The sequence below is a fragment of the Eleutherodactylus coqui genome, chromosome 2 (assembly GCF_035609145.1).
Source record: "Eleutherodactylus coqui strain aEleCoq1 chromosome 2, aEleCoq1.hap1, whole genome shotgun sequence".
Lineage (NCBI taxonomy): Eukaryota > Metazoa > Chordata > Amphibia > Anura > Eleutherodactylidae > Eleutherodactylus > Eleutherodactylus coqui.
The window spans coordinates 294907669-294932310 of NC_089838.1; the positions used below are offsets into that span (position 1 = coordinate 294907669).

General features: G+C 44.8%; 1 protein-coding gene across 4 annotated transcripts in view; it reads right to left on the reverse strand.

Moving 5' to 3' along the window:
* Window positions 1-24642, reverse strand: part of BRD4 (bromodomain containing 4) — a 51273-nt gene that overhangs the window by 12232 nt on the left and 14399 nt on the right. For 2 of the 4 annotated variants that reach the window (XM_066593340.1, XM_066593341.1), the window contains exons 2-11: window positions 22278-22602; window positions 15217-15354; window positions 13138-13273; window positions 12498-12581; window positions 9337-9554; window positions 7670-8068; window positions 7245-7373; window positions 5798-6010; window positions 5327-5520; window positions 2041-2363 (exon numbers count right to left, since the gene is read on the reverse strand). In XM_066593340.1, the coding sequence (XP_066449437.1) occupies window positions 2041-2363; window positions 5327-5520; window positions 5798-6010; window positions 7245-7373; window positions 7670-8068; window positions 9337-9554; window positions 12498-12581; window positions 13138-13273; window positions 15217-15354; window positions 22278-22568 (2125 nt within the window). In that variant the 5' untranslated portion in view covers window positions 22569-22602. The remainder of the gene's footprint in view (window positions 1-2040; window positions 2364-5326; window positions 5521-5797; window positions 6011-7244; window positions 7374-7669; window positions 8069-9336; window positions 9555-12497; window positions 12582-13137; window positions 13274-15216; window positions 15355-22277; window positions 22603-24642) is intronic. The other 2 variants (XM_066593342.1, XM_066593343.1) reach the window with 2 other exon arrangements.

The following is a 24642-nucleotide window of genomic DNA, read 5'->3' on the forward strand; positions in this document are numbered from 1 at the left end:
TTCCTGCGCTGACAGCGGCCCCAGGAAACAACTGACTAACGGGGACCCAAAGGGACGGATCCCCACCAATCTATTGATGAACTGTCAGTGATCAAACAAAAAAATAAAGTCCCAAAAATACTCCTTTAAAGAGACTGTCACTATCTTTTTACATCTCTCTGCGAGGGTAGCTTAAAGTAATGCCTGTCACACTGATATGACTGCTGTACATGCGCAGCAGTTTGGGAGAAACTTGCATTTTATCAGTGGCAGCACATGCATAGAGGACTGCTTAAACACTACTGCACATGGTTATCAGTGTGACAGGCACTACCTTATGTGCCATCAGGGAGGGCTGCAAAAACATGGCGACTGTCTTTAAAAGGGGCATTTTGGGCCCTCCCCTCCCTCCCCCCCCGACAGATGATTGACAGCTCATCAAAAGATGATTGGCGGGGATCCATCCCTCTAACTTCCCTTTAACCCACTGGAGACATGGCCATTTTTAGTTTTTGGTGTGAATTCCCCACTATAAAAAAAATGCTAACTTTTATTTTTATTTTTCCATTAACATAGCTGTATGAGGGCTTGTTTTCAAAGATACCATATAATGTACTGAAAAAAACGTTTTAAAATTAGAGTGAAATGGAAATAATTAGCAATTGCAACAGTTTTTTGTTTTTGAGGGGGTTCTTGTTTTTACAGTGTACACTATGCAGGAGGGGAAAAAAGCGCATTAACTTTGTTCTGTGGATCAGTACGGTTACAGTGATGCCAGATCAATTTTTATGTGGTACTATTTTTATCTATAAGTATTTCTAAGAGATAAATAGCTCTTGGCCTCCATAATCCGACCTACATAACTTTTTACGTTTCCATTAATGCGGCCGGTTAAGGGCTTTTATTTTGCAGGGTGAGTTATAGCTTCTTTTGGTACCGCTTTGGGTTACAACTGCTTTTTCTTAAAACTTCTTATTGGAGATAGGGTGACCAAAAGAAAGTGCAACTCTTCCAAATGTGTCTATTTTTAATTTCTGACGGCATTCATCTTGCGGAATAACTTATTTCAGATGTGGTGATACCAAATGTGACTTTTTTGTGTTTTGATTTCTTTACATTAAAAAATGTGAAAAGCTTTTAGTTTTCTATTTTTTATATTTAAGTTCCTTAACGGGATTTTACTTGCAATTGTTTGATCGCTTATACAATATACTATAAGACTTCACGTGAGCAGCACTGGCAAGTCAGAGAAGCATACAGTGTCTAAGACTATAATGCATACTAATGGTGCATCATGTAGTCATAGACAACAGTATGGTCAGACCAGAGGATTGCTTTAATCTCTTGATCTCAGTGAGGAATGATTGAGGGGGTTATGGATTAGTCACTTGCTGGGGCAATAAGATTGTGTGTCATATGCAGCCAATTATCTTAGGGCCAGTTCACACTTGCATTTTCAGGTTTCAATCTCTGTACTATTTTTCGAGCAGAGAAACAGAATTAAACGTTTCGAGTTCTTTTCCCCATTGATTTCAATGGGTTTTCGAAAAAAACAATGGTTTGAGTTTGCTTCCGTCCTGTTAAGTTTTCAGCGTTTTTACTGGAAAAGCACAGTAGAGTGCCCTATTTGTTCCAGAAAGAAAAACTGAAACATAATGTAACGGAAGGAAACAAACCCTTACATTTTTTTGAAACCCCATTAAAATCAATTTGGAAAAAAGTGATACATTTCAGTATTAATTCTGTTTCTCAGCTGCAGAAACTAAACAGAGAAAAAAGGCCTAAAGTGCAAGTGTGAACTGGCCCTCACAGCCAGAAACAGGACAGCAAGGAGGAACAATGAGGACATGGCGGATCTCATGGGAGAAATGCAGAAGATGATCTCTCTTTCTCACTATATAATTTTTTTTCTTGGTTTTAATTGTAGTATGAGACAAAACAAAATCAAATAAGAAGTTGTCTTTGAATAGAGGAATAGAAATGCACCATGTGTGCCCAAGATATGTAAAGATGTATCTTCACAAGATTCTTGACTCCTGCAGGTGCTCCAAGTGACCTCACCTTGAGGCTTTCGCTTTTTTCTCAGGCAAGAGGTGACGTATCTCTCCAGCTCTCGCAGAGTGGACGGTTTGAGGGTCTCAAAGTCTATTTCAATTTCGTCTGGATTTGAGTTTTTAAGGGATGGCTCCCGTGACTGGATAATGTGTACTACACGCCCTAGCTTCTCCCCTGGAAGTTTATTAATGTCCAGGCTCAGCTGACGCTTTTCCTCGTAAGACATGGGTCGACATCTTTGAGTTTCCTCTTCTGAAGACTCACAGGGAGCGGGTGGGGGTACAGGACGAGGCGGGCGTGACACCGGTAGCGCTGCTTCTTTTTTTATACTATTAAGATAAAAAGAAATAGCCAAAAGATTACAAACACATTCAATTAAAGTAACGGAAATTAATGAAGAAAAGTGCCATTCAAAGAAAATGCTTCAAAATGCAGGGAAAAGGACTGAGTATGAGCGAAAGGAAGCGTGTCTTGGGGAGGGGGGGTTAGCAAAGGGGATGGAAAGGAGGGAAAGCACACACAAAATACAGTTGCATGATAAAAAGGAACAACACTGAAGATAGATAGTAAATTCACTATTACAGAAGCAATTTAGAGGGGTTATCGCCAGATTTAGACTTATTCCCTGATCCACAGGATAGGGAGTTAAAGGGGTTGTGCCGCGGCAGCAAGTGGGGTTATACACTTCTGTATGGCCATATTAATGCACTTTGTAATATACATCGTGCATTAAATATGAGCCATACAGAAGTTATACACTTACCTCCTCCGATGCTGGCGCCCCCGTCTCCGTGGCCGGGGGGGGGGGGGCGTGAATGGGGCCGCTCCGGCGTGCTCGTGCCAGAGAGCTGGTCTGCGCTTGCGCAGAAGACATGTGCGGTGCGAGCATGCCGGAGCAGCCCCATTCAACAGAGCAGAAGACCGGACAGCGCAAGCGCGTCTAATGGAACGAGAAGGCAGCTTTAGTCGGCGCCATGGAGACGAGGACGCCAGCACCGGAGGAGGTAAGTGTATAACTTCTGTATGGCTCATATTTAATGCACGATGTATATTACAAAGTGCATTAATATGGCCATACAGAAGTGTATAACCCCACTTGCTCCAGCGAGACAACCCCTTTAAATGTCTGAACGAGGAGGTCTGACCATTGAGACTCCAAACCATCACAAGAAATGGAGCAACTGTCAAGCACGCAAGCCTCTGCATTATTCATCTCTTTGGGACTGCAAACTGTTCTCTGCTTCTCTTTGGTAGTAGCACACAGATGAATGGAGCAGACGTAGTGTGTATGATTGATCGTCACTACATTCATAAGAGGGACTGATGGAAATCCCATTGGTCAGACCCCCAATAACACTCTTGTCTTCCCTATACTGTGGATAGGATATAGGGGTACATTTTGGCATGACAACCCTTTACCAAACGTGTCGTTTCATTAATTGTCGAGATTTGCTTGCGGAATCTGCATGCAAAATTAACAACAAACAACAGAACAATGCAAGTGAAAGGGTTAATAAGCTACATGGTGTGAACCTTTGATGCATAATTGACTCAATGGCAATGCACTGCCGAAGAGCAAGTCCACAAGTAACACATGTACACCGTTTTAGGAAGTTATTCCCATCTCATATGCTAAGACTATGAACGCTAGGGATTTTTCCTCTGTGGAGAAAAAAAAAAAGACGGTGTAGGGAAATGCAGCCGGCCCCATTCAGTTGCGAGGGCCGTTGTGCATGGAAAAACAAAGAGGATGCAGCACTAATTGTTTCCCCTTCATTCTCAAAATCGGTGGGGGACCAAAAGGTCAAAACAGACTGATCATAAAGGGCATAGCCTAGCATGTGCCGTCACTTCATAATATGGAAATACTCCATGAAGAGTAAGTTCACACATCACCGATTTGCTGCAGATTTTGGCGTGGATCTTGGTGCAGATCTGCAGCAGATTAGCAAAATGTCAACGCACCCTAAAGAGCTGTGCACCAACTATAAAATGGTTCCTTGGCCATCAACAGGAAATTCCACCCTCAGCAATACAGATCCTATTACCCCACTATCTGGACAGTAAAAGTATGTTCACAAGGAGGGAATCAGACGTGGATTCTTCTGCAGGGATTCCACCTCTAAAAACACGGCAAAAATTTTAGCCAAGCTGCATATTTCCCGCGTATTCACACATGCATTTAGCAGTCCATGAGCGAAATCCACATGAGGAATTTCCTAAATGGATCAATAGTCACATGTCACTTTTCATGTAGAATTGCGTTGCCAGGGCTAAATCCCCTGCATAAAACTGTAGCTTAGCTGTTCTATTGTTTTCAATGGGAAACCTCACATCGCACGCTGAGGTGTTTTCTTGCCCCATTGAAAACAATGGGCGATGCATTGCAAGGAACACACAAAGCCACACCGTGATTCCCAAATTTTGCGTGATTTTCTCGTCCATGTAAAAGTGGCCTTACACAAGCTGATGCTTGGGTCCAACCGTTTGGCCCTCTCCAATCACTTGCCAGTACGAATAGACACACAATCAGCCATCTAACAAGCAACAGCTCACTCATTGGCTGATTGTATCTTTTGTGCAGGTGTAATAATGCTCATTCGTCGGCAGTATACCTCCTGGTATAAACAAAGATGTAATACCGGCAAATGGGCTAATCTGCATACAAAATGATTGTACTTGCTCACTGTTAGGCCGCCTGCAGACGAGCGGGTCGGATCCGGCAGTGAGAATTCTCGCCGCGGGACCCGACCCGAGAGCCTGCAGGGACGAGCGCGTACTCACCCGCGCCTGGTGGCCCCGGCTCTTTCATGTGCCGGCTGCCGCGCAGCCGGTGCATGCGCAGACCGGAGCCAGCGGCCGGGTGAGTGCGAGCCCCGCACAAAAATAGGACATGCCGCGGTTTGTTTGCCGCGCGAGATTTCGTGCGGCCAAACCGTGGCCGTCTGCATAGGAGTGCGTATTGTAATGCACTCCTATGCAAACTTTCAGTGGCGGAAATCCCGCGGGAAAACCCCCCGCGGGATTTCCGTCGTGTGCAGGCGGCCTTAGTTGGTGCTCAAAACCACAGGCAGAGCATCTGTCTGGGTCAAACCACTCTTAGGATGTGTTCACATGCCGCTGATTTGCTGCAGATTTTATCCTTTCAATTGAATTCAAATTGAAGAAGGGAAATCTTCTCTCCAACAAAACCTGCAGCAAATCAGCGATGTGCGAATCCAGCCTAATTAACAAAAAAGAGCATTATTATTGTTCCATCAATAGTCAAGAGATCCCAGTACTAGTAACGTACCTTGGTGTTCCCACTGGCCCTTGAACATTTTTCTTGGGTTTCTTAGCTGGAGGTTCTCGGGCACGGTTCTTGCGCGGCTCTTCAACCTCTTCCTTCCTTTTGTGCTTTTCCTTTCGCTTCTCACGTTCCTTTTTCTTTGGTTTGTTTGGTTGTGGCTGAGAGAGGGCTGCTAATTGCTCATGTACAGCTTTCAACTAAAAGAAGGATGAAAGAGTTAAATCCGCTCTCAATGCCCATTTCTAATGAAAATATCTGTATACAATATTGGAGGTTATGAAAATCCAAAAACAGGGATAACGTATATCAGTTAAGCATTGTAACCAATCAAGCTCATTTGCCGAAGGATATCTGGTATGTACTGGCTGTTAGGCATTACCGCCTGCCCTTCCCACTGCACCAGTTTGATAAACCTCCCTCATGCATTTGATAACAGTCCAAGTTCTATTCACAAAGTGTAACTTCTATGCTCACCTGCTCCTGAAGCTCCGCTAATCTCTGCGCTCTCTCCTCTTCACTGTCAGAGCTACTTTCACTATCAGAAGAGCTGTCACTGCTACTATCGCTAGAAATATGAGAAGGGCCCTTGATGGAGGGTGCAGGAGGACCTGGACTTTGCGAGGGTGCTGGGGCAGGCGTTTCTTCAGGTTCATCTGGCATCTTCGCAAATTTCATTTCAAAGACATCCTAAGAGAAAAAAAAAAAGGAAAAAAAACTCCTTTAGTTTGGAAAGCAAATAGAGCATTTTAACTCCTACTGCACCCATTTCTTGCAAGTAATTGATTTTTTTCAAAGTGCATGTTCCAACAGCTTAAAGTGTACCTAACTTGTCAGACTTCAGAATAAGCTTCCATATATGTGTACATGAATAACACTATTTCTAGCCATTATCTGACTTGTATGTGGCATTTATCACCGCTCAGCAGGTTGTAGATTTAATCATTCAGACTTTTCTGAGCTGGCGGGTGGAGACTGCTGCTATGATCGCTCTAACACATACAAGAATAGGATATTTTCTCTAACTCTGTAGCACACTATCAGAAGTAACAGCAGCATAGATGAAATTATACAGCAGTACTGAGCACTGTAGATAGAATTTCAGTAGCTGAGAGACATTAAACACCCACCATTAGCTGCAGCAGTATTTGCACAAGTCTCACTGCTTCTCTCTCCCTCCAGCAGCTCTCTCCTCCCTACCAGACATCTATGGGCAGCATGAGACAGCAGCAAAAAGAGCAGACCCCCTCCCCAATACACTTTCTGTAATCTCTGTGTCTGTTACTAGAGATGGATTTGACGTGACAACAGGCAATGAGCAGCAATTTAGAACAAAGACAGACCACTATCGGCCGGCATTTAACAGTGATTCTTCAGCACAGAAACATACTTCTACAAACTACTTTAAAAGGGGCTGTTCTGTTACAAAATGGCATTTTAAAATTAGCTCCAAATGTGTTAAAAAAAAATAAAATAAAATGATACTTACCTGTCCTAAGCCCCGCGCTTCTCCCAGTCTGTCTTGAAAGCAGAAGTCAGGTGATTACTGTCTGCCAATCAGAGGCCGCAAAATTACAAACTCCTGGCATCATGACACCCAGGATGTGAGCGCCAATGCTAGAATAGGCAGCGATGCTGCAGCCTGATTGGCAGGCATTGGTTAACTGACTTCAACTGTAAAAACAGACCACCTGGCGTTGACGACCGGTATGTAGCGTTTATGGTTTTAACTCATTTGGACCTAATTTTAAATTGTAAATTAGTAACCGACAACCCCTTTATCAACGTCTACACTTCTTTATACGAAAATTATTTTTACACTGTGCAACATCCTAGGGACCCCGCTTCCCTCACTCTACTCTGCATGCAAGACTGCCGTTTATACACACTACTGCATAATTTGTTCCACCATCCTCAAATTTACCTGCAGTTTTCGGGCCATGGCTACCACTTCATGGTCTGGTGGGTTATACTTGTAACAGTTAGAAAACATAAGCCGCACATCAGAAGCAAAATCCTGCGCATCTCTGTACTCCATATTCTCCAACTTCATCTGGGAACAACCGGAGAAACAGTAGCCGGTCATAAATACTGCACAAAGCAGAATGGCTTATGTACAATATGTGAAACTTATTTAGTGTTATGTAAAGATAATAGTTATATAAAGCGAAAGCTACTTCTCATGGGTAGCTATTGCTGCATATTACATTTAGTGCAGTGCAAGGCTATTAAGAGATTCTTCAGTTTCCATAGAGAAGAGAACTACAATTCAACTTCACTGTGAAAGTGAGGACAAACAACTACAAATGACCAATGATGGGGGTGTATGTAGACAAGATCTTCCCACACCTTGATACTACTCAGGTCCATTGGATGCTTGATAATATCGCAGTAGTCATGCAGTCCGAGGGCCTCCACATCCACTGGTTTATAGAATGGCCAGGCATAGGCAGTGTGTTTCTTTGCAAACATTTCCCGGACGATTCCGGAACAATAGCGTAGTTGCTCGGAGGTCTTGGTACTGCTATTTGCTGGGATAGATGCTGGACCTGCAGCAGGGTGTAGGACAGGAGGCGCGGGAAGTTGGGAATCAGGCACCTCAGTCTTCTTTGCTGGCCGGGCCTGGCGACCACTCTCCCGTCGCGGTACAGGCCTAGGTGGCTTAGAGTCACTAGGAAGCGGAGAAGATTCATGGAGCGGATCGTGGGCGGTGGGAGTCGTAGTATCAGCTTTCCTTTTAACCCCTTTCTATAGTGGAAAATAAACAAATGGTTAATAAACAGATTAAATCTGGAATAAACAAACCTACTAAATCTGCCCAGACACCTTTAACAACTGTTGGATGAACCGTCACTTATCTGACAGCTATTTCCTCCTAGCTGCTCCATAAACATGAACAGACACCTTGGGCAAACACTGATCTGGTGGCAGCTTGTTTCTCGGGGAACAAAAGGCTATTCGCTCCCATATACATTAAAGTCGTCCGTCTCCACTGTTATCACTGGGCTTGGAATCTAAAGTCTAAGGTCCATTTAGACGGGACGAATGTCGGGCAAACGATGCCCAACACTCGTCCCCGCACATACTCGCTCCCATGCTGCTGCACGAGAGCTAGTATCGCTGGCTCACAGCGGGGAAGCTGCAGGAGATTTAACTCCTCACTTTCCCCGCTCCTCTCTATTGACTTAACATAGCGGCTGTTCAGTACTGAATGGCTGCTATTTACACTGAACGATGATCGTTCAGCTCATCGTCCATCGTTTCTGCAGCATAAACGATGGATGATGAGCTGAATGATCATCGTTCAGTGTAAATAGCAGTCGTTCAGTATTGAACGGCCACTATGTTAAGTCAATAAAGAGGGGTGGGGGAGAGCGAGATCTTCTGCAGCCTCCCCGCTCCCCTGCTGGCTGCTCTGTGAGCGAGCCAGCGATACTAGCTCCCGTGCAACACCACGGGAGCGAGTGTCGGCATAGTTTGCCTGACATTCGTCCCATCTAAGTGGGCCTTTATGTGTATGGGATTGTGTGGGCCAATTACATGTAACAATTATTTTTCAAAATTCGTTCAAACGAATTTGAGAGAATCATTCAGTGTAAATGCAAAAAATAATTAAAAAATTGCTCACTATTCGTTCACTTGTCATTATCGCTGACTTTCAGTCAGAATAAAAACCATCGCTGACTTCTCGTTATGTGTAAACGCTCTCTGCTCTTCACATAGAAGGTGAAGCACTGAGAAAGAAGGCCGTCAGTCTAAACGCTCTGCGCGAGCGCTGACTGCCTAAGCAGTGACGTCAGCGCTCGTGCAGTCGTTTAAATGACTGGTCGGCCCATGTAAAAGGGCCATTAAGTAAAAAAAAAAAAAATGTATCTAGCTAAATAAATACCAAAGCTACAGATCTTCCCCCCCCCCCCCCCCCCCATTTGTTCAAATTTTTTTTTGTCCTGCATCAGATTCTAGTGAATGCTATACTATTTGTAATCAGTCTTCATATTCGGTCTAATTGAACTCACCGTTCTTCTCACCTTTACGGGCTGGGTTGCAGTCGGGATGATTGACGTATGACTCTGTACAGGCTGTGGAGCAGGGGGTATTGTTGTGGGCACTACCACGTCCTGAGTGACGGTAGGTGAAAACGTAAGGGGAGCTTGCGTGATGGTAGGGGTACGGGTCTGCGGAGGGGTAGGTGCCTGGGTCACAGGAGGAGATGGGGTTGCAGGCTTAGAAACAGCTAAGGAGAAAACAAGTGGTTAAGGAAGTGCAAAAAGATTTAAAGAGAACCTGTCATCCCCAAATAGCACCATAAACTATGTTATGTGCTGTTTGGTGAAGTGATTGGGAGCCATTGGAATTTTATTTATTTTTTAAATACTTACATAATACTTAGTGTTATGTAAATATAATAGTTATATATTGAGCGAAAGCTACTTCTCATGGGTAGCTATTGCTGCGTATTACATTTAGTGCAAGGCTTAGGAGATTCTTCAGTTGCCATATAGAACAGAACTACAATTCAACTCCACTGGGAAAGTGAGAACAAACTCACATGGTCTGAAAATCTGACTCTTTTCAGGACACTGTGCACACGCATTCCCATAGTAGTCTATGGGGGAGCACAACAAGCAGTCGGAAAGTCAGAATTTTCAGACCATGTGCGGAACTTCACCAGCAGACCAGGTGAGTATTTCCCTACTCAGTAACCTCACCGAACAGCACCATAATTTCATTTACGGTGGTGACAAGATTCCTTTAAGCAAAAAGTAGCATTTTTAAAGTTTCTCACAGAAAGAGGAATCTAATGGCACTTTAAATAGTTAAAGGGGTTGTCTCGCGAAAGCAAGTGGGGTTAAGCACTTCTGTATGGCCATATTAATGCACTTTGTAATATACATCGTGCAATATGAGCCATACAGAAGTTATACACTTACCTTCCCTGCGCTGGCGTCCCCGCCTCCATCTAACGTCAGCGTCTAATCGCCCGATTAGACGCGCTTGCGCAGAAGGGTCTTCTGCCTTCGGGTCTGTTCGGCAGCAGCGGTGTTTTGGCTCCGCCCCCTTCTGCGCATCGCATAGCTCCGCCCCGTCATGTGTGCCAATTCCAGCCAATCAGGAGGCTGGAATCGGCACACATGACGGGGCGGAGCTACGAGATGACGCGTAGAAGGGGGCAGAGCCAAAACATCGCTGCTGCCGAACAGACCCGAAGGCAGAAGACCCTTTTGCGCAAGCGCGTCTAATCGGGCGATTAGACGCTGAAGTTAGCCGGAGCCATGGAGACGGGGACGCCAGCTCAGGGAAGTGAATAACTTCTGTATGGCTCATATTTAATGCACGATGTATATTACAAAGTGCATTAATATGGCCATACAGAAGTGCTGAACCCCACTTGCTTTCGCGAGAAAACCCCTTTAAAACAGACTGTCACCAACTTTTTGCACCCCTCTCTGAGGACGAAATAACCAAATGACAGTCACACCAGTAATGCCGTTTGGATCTGTGCAGTAGTAGTTTAGGAAAAACCTGCATTTCATCAGTAGCAGCACATACATAGAGGACTACTTGAAGTAATCCTGGATATTCATAAGCTGCAGGCTAGCTACATCTACCCTGCCTTCCAGCTACTGATTGGCAGCTCTCTCTATGCACAGTAGTAAGCATACACCAGTCAATCATTGGCTAGAGGGTGGGGTGGGTGTGGCTAGGCTATAGCTTATGAATATGCAGGACTAATTCTTTTCCAGCTGCTACTAATTAAAATGCAAGTTTCTCCAAAACTACTGCACAGATCTACACAGCAGACATCACTTTAATCAGCGTGAACGGCACTATATTATGCTGCTCTCAGTGAGGGCTGACAAAAAGACGGTGATAGAGTCTCTTTAAAGCATAAGACATTACAGAAACTAAATCGTTAAAAGGGGTTGTCCATTTATAAACTATTGATGCCTATCCTCACAATAGATCATCAATAGTACATAAGCAGGGGTCGCCAGGAAACACTGCCAATCAACTGTTCTCTGGGCCGGTGTGCTCAGCACTGAGCTGATTTCTGCAGAAAGCACACAGTTGTGTTACCACTGCAGTGGCCAGGCTGGTATTGCAGACCACGTTCCTATTAATTTCAATTGGACACAGCGTGCAATACTAAAGGCCCATTTAGACACAACGATTATGGCTCAAAATTCGCTCAAAAGCCGTTTTTTGAGCGATAATCGCTGTGTGTAACTGCACACACATCGTGCAGTTTTCGTTCTCCCGTCGCTCATCGTTGCCTTTCAGCGTGCTGAAAGACAATGATGAGTCTTATCAGGAATTCACAGCGAGAATAAGCCAAAAAGTATCCTCCAATATTGCGGGAAAATCAGAATTTCAACGGGAGCTCCATCCTCAAGCAGCCGACGGCAGGTGGCTAAATTCCATGTGAAAAAATAGAAGTGGAGAGGAGCTGCTACCGTTAAAAAAATTATATTCTTTATTGAATAAAAAGCATACAGCTCACAGGTCCGCGCTGGTAGCAGCTCCTCTCCACTTCTAATTAATTCACAGTGGGATACAGCTGATACGATTGTTTCAGCTGTATCCCACTGCCTGATAACGGGTTGGGTATGAAGAACAGAGCGGTCCAGCTATGTTCTTCATACCTGGCACGGAGCGCTCGGCTGTATAACAGTCAGGCGCTCCGTGCAGAAAACATCTGGATGCAGAAGACAAGCGGGGACAACCCGATGGTCTTCTGCATTCTCCGCTTCGGGCGCTCAGCTGTTCAACAGCCGGGCGCTCAGAGTGGAGAACAGCTGTATGCGGAAGACAAGCTTATCCTCCGCTAGCAGTGCAAGGTGATCGCTCATCTTGAGCGATCATCTTGCGCCGTAAATGACAAAACAATGATCTCTCAAGGAGTCGCTTGAGATTCATCTTTTGAGCGATTATCGTGCGTCTAAACCAGCCATAAGTCAGGCCCCTGCAGTAGAAATAATGCTGTGCGCTTCTATAGAGATCAGCTCAGTGCATGAGCACAGCAGCCCAGAGAACAGCTGATCGGCAGAGGGGTTGCTGACCACCCTCATCAATCTACTATTGGTGACCTATCCTGAGGACAGGCCATCAATAGTTTACAACTGAACAAACCCTTTAACATCAAGAGGGGAAAATTCTCAAATTCAGGTCAACTTACGTGTGACAGGAGTTTTAGAGATGGGCTTTTCTCCTTGGTTTACTACTGCAGGCACCCGTGTTCTCATTGGGGTAATGGATGCATCTAGAAGGCACATAAGATAATTATGCGTTTGGCCACATACATTTCTCGACATTCATCATCATGCTAAAGCTCATACTTAGGGCACATTCAGACGACCGTATATTGGCCGGGTATTCACGCCGGTCAATATACGGCGTCTCTCTCTGCAGGGGGAGGGGGCTGGAAGAGCCGGGAGCAGTGCACTGAGCTCCCACCCCCTCTCTGCCTCCTCTCCACCCCCTCTCTGCCCCTCTGCACTATTTGCACTATTTGCAATGGACGGAGGCGGGTCTAAGTTGCGAGAATTAGCTCCGCCCCTGTCCCGCCTCTCCTCATTGAAAATAGTGCAGGGGGGTGAAGAGGAGGCAGAGAGGGGGCGGGAGCTCAGAGCACTGCTCCCGGCTCTTCCAGCCTCCTCCCCCTGCAGAGAGAGACGGGGTATATCGGCTGGGCGTGAAAACCCAGCCGATATACAGTCGTGTGAATGCACCCTTAATCTGTCCCAGCATTACAAAGCAAAGCCTCCCCACACATAATCTCCCTTTTTTTCAAGGGGATTCCCTTGTTCCTTAGTCACCTGGTTCCCTCCTCCCGCGACCACGTCCTTTGCTCTGAACAATTTGCAACTCAGTCTCTTCCTGTGGCATTTCAGAAATCTTCTGCAAGAAGAGTTTCTCCAGGGCTTCAGCCATCAGAACTATATCATCCCCAGGCTAAAGAGGAAAAAAAAACATTGGAGGAATAAGTTTCAAAGAGTAGATATATCAACCATTTCTCAGCACTACAACCTTGCAACACAGGAATATAGGGAATAAAAGAACTTTATCATCTACTTTATTTAATTAAAATTGGCAAGTGGGACAGCTTCCATTTTTTTTCAATTTGTTTTTATTTTCTGAATTTGTGTTCTCATATATATATATAGGCATCACCTTTCATTGCAATCCCTCCCAAGAGATACTTTGTTGTGTAGATATCATTTCTCAGCAGGTATCAGACTATTATTAGATGAAAACTGAAGGATTTTAGGATTTTCTTTAAATATAGCTCAAAAATTTAAATATATATGTAAAAAAAGAAGATTGATTTATACAATAGATCATTTCAAGTCACATTCACTTTAACCCCTTAACAAGCAAGCCGCCTCGGAGGATCCCTGCATCCCCGACGTGATGCGAGGCAGTTTTTCCTATGAAAATGCCTAGCATCCCTAGGGAATTCACATGGTGGGGAGCACGATATGGGGGCACAATTAACGGCCTCATATTGCACTGGCCAGTGTGAAGTTACCCTTAGGGGTTATTCAGACGAACATATATCGTCCGGGTATTCACGCCGGTCGATATACCCCGTCCCTCTCTGCAGGGGGAAGAGGCTGGAAGAGCCGGGAGCAGTGCACTGAGCTCCCACCCCCTCTCCGCCCCTCTGCACCATTTGCAATGAGTGGAGGCGGAGCCAAGTCCCAGGAGTTGGCTCCACCCCCTCCCATTGCAAATAGTGCCGAGGGGCGGAGAGGAGGCATAGAGGGGGCGGGAGCTCAGAGCACTGCTCCCGACTCTTCCAACCTCCTCCCCCTGCAGAGAGGGACACAGTATATCGGCCGGCATGAATACGCGGCCGATATACGGTCGTCTGAATAAGCCCTTAAGGTATTAAAGGGGTTGTCCAGTTATAAACTATTGTTGACCTGTCCTTAGGATAGGTTATAATTAGTAGATAAGCAGGTATTGCTGTCCAGGACCCCTGCTGATCAGCTGTTCACCAAAGCCAGCAAGCTCCTCCACAGAGCTAAATTCTGCAGGAAGCAGAAGGCTCCATTCTTAAAGTAGTGGCCAGGCTTGCTTTGCAGGCCAAGCTTCCATTGAAGTGAATGGGAACTTCGTCTGCAATACCAAGCCTGGCCACTGCAGTAAGAATGGAGCTGTCCGCTTCCTATAGAAATCGGTTCAGCGCATGAGTAAAGCAAACAGCTTCTTGTGCTGCCCTGAGTGACAGACCCATGCTGATCTATTGGTGAACAGTCCTGAGGATAGGCCATCAATAGTTTTTAACTGGACAACCCCTTTAAATTTGATTGGGAGCATCCACAGACTATGTACACTAAAAGCATACTAATAGCTTAAAGGAGTTATCCAGTGTTCAGATAGAGATGGTCTATCCTGAGGACAGGACATCAATTTTTAATTAGCGGGGGTCTGATGATAAGCAGACTGAAGGGGCTGCAGGGCTGGTGCAAGTAATGTAGCTTTTTCAATGATTACATCTTACATACCCCGCTCAGAGCGCAAAGTGATCGCTCAACGTTTGAGCGATCATCTTGCGCTGTAAAGGCACACAACGATTATTGCTCAAAAGACTTCTGAGCGACAATCACTGTGTCTAAACCAGGCTTTACAGAGCAATTTTGCTGCCGAAATCAGACCGCTCCATACATTGTGCAGTGGCCCAGCTTGGTCTGAACAGTGAATAGACGAGGGGGTCCCATGCTGATCTAATATCAGCAATAGCTAAAAATGAAACAAGCCCTTTAACGTGTCACCCTCAGACCCCCGCAATTACAACACATTCGCCACAGAATGAACAATTACCATTGGGGGGAAGGGCAGCATATCAGGCAATAACATGCGCCCAGGTACAAACGTGTTATAAGACATACCTTGTTATAGATGTAGCAGTTTGTAAACATTGTATTGAAATCCTGGATACATTCCTGGGCATTGACGTAATAATAGTTCTCCAGACGTTTCTTAATGGTGCCCATGTCCATTGGGATCTTGATAATTTTATAATAATCCTATGGATAACAAAATAACGAAAGGTTCATAAACCTGAGTAAAAGTGAACATCTTTCTGGGCTCTGAAGACTCGTACACAGCCGTTAATACATTACGTGGTGTATTTTTTTGCAACTTGTCAGTATATGTTCAACCCAGGGAAGTAGAATTCCACACCAAGTACAGAACAAAGCATGTGACCAGGACTCTGCACAGCGCCACCGACAGGCCTGGAGAACAACCTGCTTAGAATTAACAGCATGTTTTCAGGTAATTCCCGATACATTAACAAATCCTAGGACTGGCGAGGGACAATGATTACTGTAAGTTACCTTTTTTTTTTTACCCTAAGAGGTAAAGGTGCTTTCACAGCCAACAATTTATCGCTTGCACGACCCAGCGATGTCAGATTTCGCTCATGCAGCATGTTTACACAGCAGATACATTGTTGGCTCGTTCACATTCGCTGTATAAATGAACGAGAACGACTGGTATTTAAAATGATCTATTAGTGAATGAGCCAATGATACTTTTCATGGAAATTAGGCCTTTAGCCCACAAAAATAAATGTATTACCTATTCATAGAATAGGTGATAAAGGATTGCTCACTGGGGGTCCGACTGCTGGGACCCTGACAGATCATGAGAGCAGCCCAGTTTCACGTCCCCTGGAAGGGTAGGGTGTATGCATGACCACCAACCCATTTACCGTCTACAGAAATAGAGATAAGATTACTGCGCTCAGCTATCAGCCCCATAGAAGTGAATGGTCATGCATGTGTACCACTGCTATTCACTCACGGGTCTGTCTTTCCAATGATGGTTGGGGGTCCCAGCAATCGACCATTTAGGTGATAAATGATTTTGATGGCATAACACCTCGTAAATACTGCTAGAAAAAAATACATTGAAATTGCGCAAAAACAAAATCCTGGGCAGTCGATAAGTCGATTACCTGGTACACAAAGTAAGAGACCCCTAGAAGACTTGTCTTTTTTAGCTTAAAATCTAAACTTAGCAACACAGTGAACGCTCATTAAAGGGGATTTCCAATATCTGATCAGGGCGGTCCACTGCTCAGGACCCCCAGCAATCAACGGTTTGAAGAGACCCTTGGTCCTTTGTTGACCACCAGGCAAAGAATCGCACACTGCGGCCGTGTCCTTGTCTGAAGCATAGGCCATTCTATATATCCTACAAATAGCTCATCAACATTACGAGTCCCAGAAAAACCCTCTAAGTTACTGTGCTGTGTTCTTTCTTCCAGTCATACACATGAAAAACCAATACAGCCGGTCATTCGCCAGTGGGACGGTTCATATGGATTATCCCACCAGCAATATCCCAGATTAAATTGGCCGACAAGGCACAGAGTTTAAAAGTGAAAGTGAGAGATACTGGGCTTATGCGAAGTGGCGAGGGATGGGTTAATCACGCTATATACTTTCATTTGCAGTCAGCCATGGGTGAAACCTTCCAACACAACAGATCACTTTTCCGTCAGACTGTAGTCCGCCATAGTGAATAATAATAATTATCATCTTTATTTGTATAGCGCCAACTTATTCTGCAGCGCTTTCAGGCATGGATAAATGCAAAACAATACAACAATTACAATGTGAGGTACATTGGGTTAGACACAAATGGGTTGGGGGTGGTACAGGAAATGCACGGGGGAGCGAGGCATGGGGAACACAGGCAATAGCCGATTTCATGTGGAAATCAGTTATTAGAAGGCAAACGGGGTGGGGCGCCATAGGGAGATCAGGGGATTTGGTATGCTTCCCTGAAGAGGTGCGGTTTTTTTCGTGCATCGTGAATTGTCTGGATGCCTTGAGGTAGTGAAGAAAAGAAGGAAACCCCACAAACCAATTATGATCGACTGAAATTGGACATTTTAGACAACTTTAATCATGTTTACGGGCAGCTTTAACGAACCTTTACACGGTACATTAACGCCTGACAAACCTATCCAGAGATATGGTCGTTCAAGTGATTGGAGATCATTCTGCCCACCCGCCTCCATTCACAGTAACAGGAGTCACTCAAATCGAGCGGCTCCTGTTTACACGGCCCAACAACTTGTGCGAACACGATTGGCAATATCAGAACCATGAAAAGTACCATTTACTTTATTTACACAAAACAATATTTTTTTGCACAGAAAAATCACACTACAGTGCTGGCCACTAGGGGGTCTCCATCCCATTTACAGTATACCACGCATTAGGTGAGGAAAGGCAGATATAGCGGTAATCTCCCCCATCCTTCTAGCAGAGGTTATAGCAATAAGGAAAGCCAACTTGTAAGATAATATTCTAATAGGGATATCATCCAAAAGGTTCAAAAGGGACTCTTTGAAATCGGAGAAAGGACAAGATTAATATCCCAAGGAGGAACACTGGACTTGAGTGAAGTCTACCTGCCGCTGAAATAAATCTGCTGATCCAAGGCTGTTCACAGAGTCTCGAGTCAAAAGGGGCACTTAATGCTGAAATTCGAACTTTAAGCGTACTGAATTTAAGCTGCTTATTTAAACCTTCTTGAAGAAAATGTAAAATCTCTGTAATTATTGGGCTGGCAGATAAATCACTGGAGCCTTATAAAATCCGAGGAAAGCTTTCCAGACCCCAAGATAAATATCCGAGGTCACCTTTTTCCAACTTGCTAACAAAGGTAGAAACAACCTCATCCGAGGAGAGACCCCCTGCTTATCAAAAGGTTCCTCTCAAATTCCATGCCATCGGATGTGGAGACCTCACAGCTGGACGAAGTAGAGGGTCCTGGCAGATCAGCTCTCTGGAAGCCCCCAGCGATCTGGCAGAGACCTCTTCCTGAGCCAAGGAAGTCATTCCCTGCACAGCCAGAAATGGACTATTAGAAATACCTGCACCCCTCTATTATCTTCTAAATCACCCTGGGAATAAGGCACAGAGGAGGAAAGCGTAAGACTCCCTCCCGAGGGAAGAGACATGTATCGCCATAGGATGGTCTTGAGGTCTTGGAGAAAAATCTGCGACAATTCCGCTTTGCTTTTGTGGCAAACAGATCTGACTGAAAATCTCCTGATTCAGAGCCCGCTCCCCTTGACGGAGTGTATGTCCGCTCAGGAAATCTGCCCCGATACTATCACCCCCTTCAGGTAGACTGCAACAAGGGAGAGAACATGGGATTCTGCCAACTGGAAAATCTGATGTTAGTCTCATTAACCCTTTAACGCTCCAGGGCGTACATTTACGTCCTGCAGCGTTGAGGTATGTATGAAGAGAGATTGCAGGGAACCATGCGGGTGTCATGGCAGCCAGGGTCCTTCTGCAAGGCCCCAGGGCTGTCTTAGCAGAATTCCCATCAAGCCATCCCCGTGGGGCGACTTGATAGACTGCCTGTCAGATTGCAGTATGATGTAATGCTATGGCAAAGCATAGTTGTGGTCCCCTAGGGGAGCTAAAAAAAAAATAAGTAAAAATAGGATTAATAAAAGTTTTACTAATTGTAAAACAAAAAAAAAAAAAAGTTTAAATCACCCCCCCCTTTTTGCCTTATCTATAATATAAAAACAAATCTAAATCCCAAAACTAAATTATATATTTGATATCGCCAAGTCCATAACAATCCGATCTATCAAAGCAGCACATTCTTTATCCCGCATGATGAACAACGTCCGAAAAAAGATAAAGAACGCCAGAAATGCACTTTTTTGGTCACCCTGTCTCCCAGAAAAAAATGCAGTAAAAAGCGATCAAAATAATCGCATGTATTCCAAAATGGTACCAACGTAAGCTACAGGATGTCTTGCAAAAAGCTGAGCTCTTGCACAACTAAGTCGAAGAAAAAATAAAAAAAGGTATTGCAGAAAATAATAAAAAAATGAATGCATTTGAAAAAAGTTAAATAAAAGCAGTACAGCAAAAAAAAAAAAAAAAAAAAACACTACGCAAGTTTGGTATGGTAGTAATCGTACTGACCCATAGAATAAAGTTATCGTGTCATTTTTGTTGCAATTTGTGCGCCGTAGAAACAAAACACACTGAAAGATGGCGGAATGTCGTTTTTTCATTTTACTACACTTAGAATTTTTAAAACATTTTTCAGTGCATTATATGGTACAATAGTACAATTAAAAAATACAACTCGGCCCACAAAAAGTCCTCATACAGCGACGTTGATGTATAAATAAAGGAGTTACAATGTTTTTAAAGGGTTTAGGAAAAAACGAAAATAGAAAAAGAAAAAGGAAAAAAAGAAGGAAAAAAAAAAAAGTCCTTAGGAGGTTAAGAATGGAGATATTTTTTCTCCCGCTGACCATTGTCAAATCATCCATCAATATTTATACATTTCCCACAATAAAGGGAACAGATTGGGTTAGAGCGAGATGTATGACCCTCAGCTGCCTTACATCCTGAGAGTCTGAGGCTAGAGACGGATCCCAAAGTCCTTGAAAAAGAAATGACTCTGAATGGGTCCCCCTAGGACTTGAGTCTGTGGTAGCAATCAGAGGATTGACCGCCCACTGAATCCTCCCATTCAACAAGTGTTCCGAGGAGGTCCGCCACTGAAGGGAAATTTTTCAACCTGGAGGAAAACAAGGAACTAGGAATTCCAATGGTTTAGAATCTCCAACTGGAATAATTTGGGATAAAACTGAGCCCAATTCACTGCCGGGATACAACAGGTCATTGTGCCTATAATAGACATGGCCTCTCTTAGCTCCAGCGTGCCATGGCCGGTCTCCGAAGCTACAGGGCACTTGCTGCAGTCCTTGGCCACCCACAGATCACTTTCTGGTTACAAGATTCATAAATCCTGCCTCCAGGAAGCGATGGCTGCGATAGGTTCACCGAACGCTGCATTGATTGGTTCTCGAGTGCTGCTCAGCCAATCACAGCTATCGCATTGTGGAGATGGTATTTGTGAATTGGCTGAGCCGTGACCAAATCATAAATCCCTGATCGGCCAAATCATAAATCCCACCTCCACAACGCGATGGCTGTGACTGGCTGAGCAGCATTCGAGAACGAACCAACAGCCATCACTTCCTGGAGGTGGGATTTATGAATCCCGTAACCAGGAAGCGATCTTCTGTGGGGGGGTGGTGAGGACTGCAGAAAGCACGCTGGAGCTTTGGAGAGCAGCAGGATGGCCTTGACCGAGCCTGCTAGGTAATGTATTGCTTTTTTTAATGTAATCCAGCTATGGCTTATTTTCGGGGTAAGGCTTATATTTTAAGCCTCCCACTTTCCGTTATCTGTTCAAGCACTGTGTCATGGCTTCTACAGATCTAAAAGACGCCTATTATCACATCCCAATTCATTCTTATCAAAAAATTCCAAGGTTGACATCAGGAGGAAGACGAAACTGCAGAAAAATTGACAAACTCGTCTCCCTCAACACCACTAGGGTCTGTAACCGGCGGACGACAGGAGGTTTGCTTAGAAGTGGAGGGAAGAGATTTTTTTCTAAATCTTCCATAGAATTTCTGACTTCAGATTCACCATATTTTTTAATATTCTGAAATAAAGGGAATTCCTCCATTATTATTTCTAAGCAAAAATGACATAAGGCTTTTTTTTATGGGATTGTGAGTGCCTTTTCTTACGAATTCCCCTTTTTTTTGTTTTGTTTTAGGCATAGCCTTTCTTGGTTTAATCTGGAATACAATTCTGGCATAATTCACACCAGCTTCTAGCATAAATTACACATTAGCCACACCCCTACCGACAAGCCCTGCCCACTTTTTGGCAAAGTGGGGAGGTCAGCGTAAAAAGCTAAGAAGTCTCACTTGCACAAAAGTGAAGCTAAAGAATCCGGCCATTGAACAAGATTTTAACTGCATGGACAAAACCCCCAGTCTACATTCATGGTCCCACAAGATTACCTCCTGGGGTGAACAAGAGCTCACATACATGAAATCGACTTGTATAACGTGGCTTATAAGAAACAGAATGATGTTGAGATTACAAGATAATACCATTATATAGTAATTAATCCTATGTCGTTTCAGGCCACTCGTCAGAATAAGCTGCAGTGTGTGCACATTATACGATATCTGGCTAGTAAATGATTTTCATATGAAATTTAACAATCACCAGTTTTTCCCTCTGCAGGCTGTATATCAAATTCTCAGTCTTCCCTGAACTGGTGGATGTAGACAAGCTGCTATGTCGTTTCTCATGGAGGGCATTGTACAGCAGTGTAGATGGGATTTCAATAGCTGTGCGGCATTAAACACTTACTAGAAGCTGCAGCAGCGTCTGTGTGTCTCTCTGTATCTGTCTCCTTCTAGCTTCTCCCTTCTCCTCTCCCCTCAATAGACTTCTACAGACAGCATGAGACAGTAGGAAACAAAGCCTCACCAGCCCTTCCTGTAATGCCTTGATAACTATGTTACTAGAGACAGACGTCACTTGACAGCAGGCAGTGGACAGCAAGTTACAACAGAGACAGCTCCCTCTAGTAGCCAGCAGCTTAGATGGATGCTTCAGCACTAAATAGGAGAGAAGTATCTGAATGGTGGGGGGGTCCAACAGTGAGAACAGGGGTCCGAGGGTTAATGAATGAATGAACAAATAGAGTAGAGGTCACGTGTGAACTAATGCTCCGATTCATTTCTACGTGACTACTGGTGATTGCAGAGTACAAGCACTTGGCTATTTCCAACAGCCCCAAAGAACTTATTGGAGAAGTAGTGTGCAGACATGACCCCTGCTCCATTCATGTGGGGATACTTAGGATCCCCGTTCTGGTGGATAGGAGATGCATCCTTTTGACTGAACAGCCCACTATAATATGGCACCTGATAGTACAAAAATCCATATAACCAAGCAGATCTATGGAGACATGCCCAACTCCCCAAATGCGGGCATGCAGTGTTATACATGGCACAGCGGTTACTAGTTTGTCACAATAAGAACAGTCAATACATAAAATATACGATTGCACTTACAGGCAGGTTTAGTTTGATAGCGTCCACAGGCTGCTGAAAAGGCCAAGCAAACTGGTGCTTCCATAGTGTCTTCAGCACGGTTTTTAGTAAGTATTGTAACTGGTTGGTCTGGCGCTTTGGCTGGTTTGGCCTGGCATTTTCAGGAGGAGATGGGTTGTTTAAAAGGGATTGAGAAGGCTGGGGTTGAGAAGGTGCAGGTTGTGGAGCCCCTGACATCGGGACCCCTTCTACTCCGTCGCCCATTCCAGATGTGGCCCTCAGACGTGTACCTAGCCCAGTCTCGCTTGACATGATAAAGCTCCCATCGCATGCAGGGCCAGGCGACCTGGGGAACAAAATAACAGAGATGAGAGGAGAGACACAACATACAGCAAGTCAAATCTGAAAGCACCAACATATGAAAAAAAGGGTTTCTGCCGAGAATGAAAAGTTTTGCAGTTCTCGGATGTACTTTGAGTTTCAGTTCCTCACCACTTCCACATTCTCTGGTTACTGAATGGCAGCCATCAATGTCCCATCATGTGATGACTACACAGGTGCAGGCGTGTTACAGCGGTACACCCGTGTCCATCACATGACCCGCTCAATATACACACACAGAACCACAAGGAATTAAAGGGAACCAGTCACCAGCTTTCCCAAACCATTCCCAACAGGCTTCTAGTCCTTACAACACATTCCTAAATGTCTACATATAGACCCCCGCCCCTCCCCCTGTACATTATAGCTGAGGGCCCTTTAAGAGGAGCCGATTTATCATTTGAACGAGCAAATGACGTCATCGTTAGCTCATGCACTCCATTTATACATCGTTGGCTTGTTCAAATAAGTGATCATTCTCATTCGCTGTATAAGTGAATGAAAGGGACTGAATGAGAGGCGGCGAAAACGAGCCAGCCATGATGTTCATGCCGGCATAAAACGAACGGATGAACAAAAAGTGAACGATTCTTGTTCTTTCATTCATTCATGTTTAGACTGGACGATTAGCGCTCCCTTTGGTTCTCTGAATGATAATCGTTCCCTCAGGCTAACTGCACGTGGACGAGCGCGATATATTGTGCTCGTCAAAATGCGTCTCACCAGCAGAGGCAAAGAGATTCTCAGACAAAAACGTTTCACATCACTTCCGCGAAATGCCAAACCTTTCCCACGTGATAGGGGATCAGAAGCGTTTCCATTTTGTTTCAATGGTAACTTAGCGTTGCACATGACACGGCGCGCGAGAGCCACGCGATGGATTTAAGGTCCCACTGGAACCAATGAGCCATGCGGTCGGAAGAATGCAAAAAAAAAAAGACGTTCATATTCATGAGAGTTTGGTTAGTCTCACAAAACAAACTCAAGAGATTGGGGCACATCTGAACCCACCAAAAACGGTGGGTTTGGATGACTCGGATGAGTATGGAAGGGGTGGGGGGGGGGGGAGACTGGCGGCTCAACTTGGGAGGAAAGAGGGATGTAGAATTTCAACATCTGTTTCTATTGTTCCCAAGAGATAAACAGTCACCAGAGATGTCCGGTGGCGACTCATGTTCCTAAATCCACGACCGCTCAGCCAAGCTGACCATCCTCATGTGTTTGGAGCAGGCTGGGGGTACAATCGAACGTTTGACAGTTGTTGAAGATGCAAGAACAGCTCGTTAGTACCAAACCTATATATTACACCAATCCGATCTGACAGTCCGTGGGCAGAGTATCCTAAGAGCTGCCAGCGATATTCTTATTTGGACGGATGTGGAGAACGTCCTCCTTACAAGTCGGCCGTCATCTCAGAGCAGCAAGAGTGACGAATACGCAGAGGAATCCTGATGCCTGACGCAGTTTTATTTTACCTTGCTATGCGTTAGCGCCAAGTTTCCTCTACGAATTTGATATCTTGAGAGGACAACCCACTTATGGGGAACGAAGGGGAATGTGAAAGGAAGGAATTGTACATTTGACCCCAAACCTGTCCTATGCATGTCTGTGATAACGGATGAGAAATTGGCTGGAATCGGCACGTGACGGGGCGGAGCTACACGGAGCCCCATTGAAGAAAGCAGAAGACCCGGACTGCGCAAACGCGGCTAATTTGGCCATCGGAGGGCGAAAATTAGTCGGCTCCATGGGAACGAGGACGCCAGCAACGGAGCAGGTAAGTAAAAAACTTTTTATAACTTCTGTATGGCTCATAATTAATGCACAATGTACATTACAAAGTGCATTAATATGGCCATACAGAAGTGTATAGACCCACTTGCTGCCGCGGGACAACCCCTTTAAGGCCCCTGTACATAATAGCGAGGAGTTGGCCAAGACCACCGACTACCTGATGTGTATGGGGGGCTCCGGACTCTCCCCAACAGATGATGTCAGGGGGGGA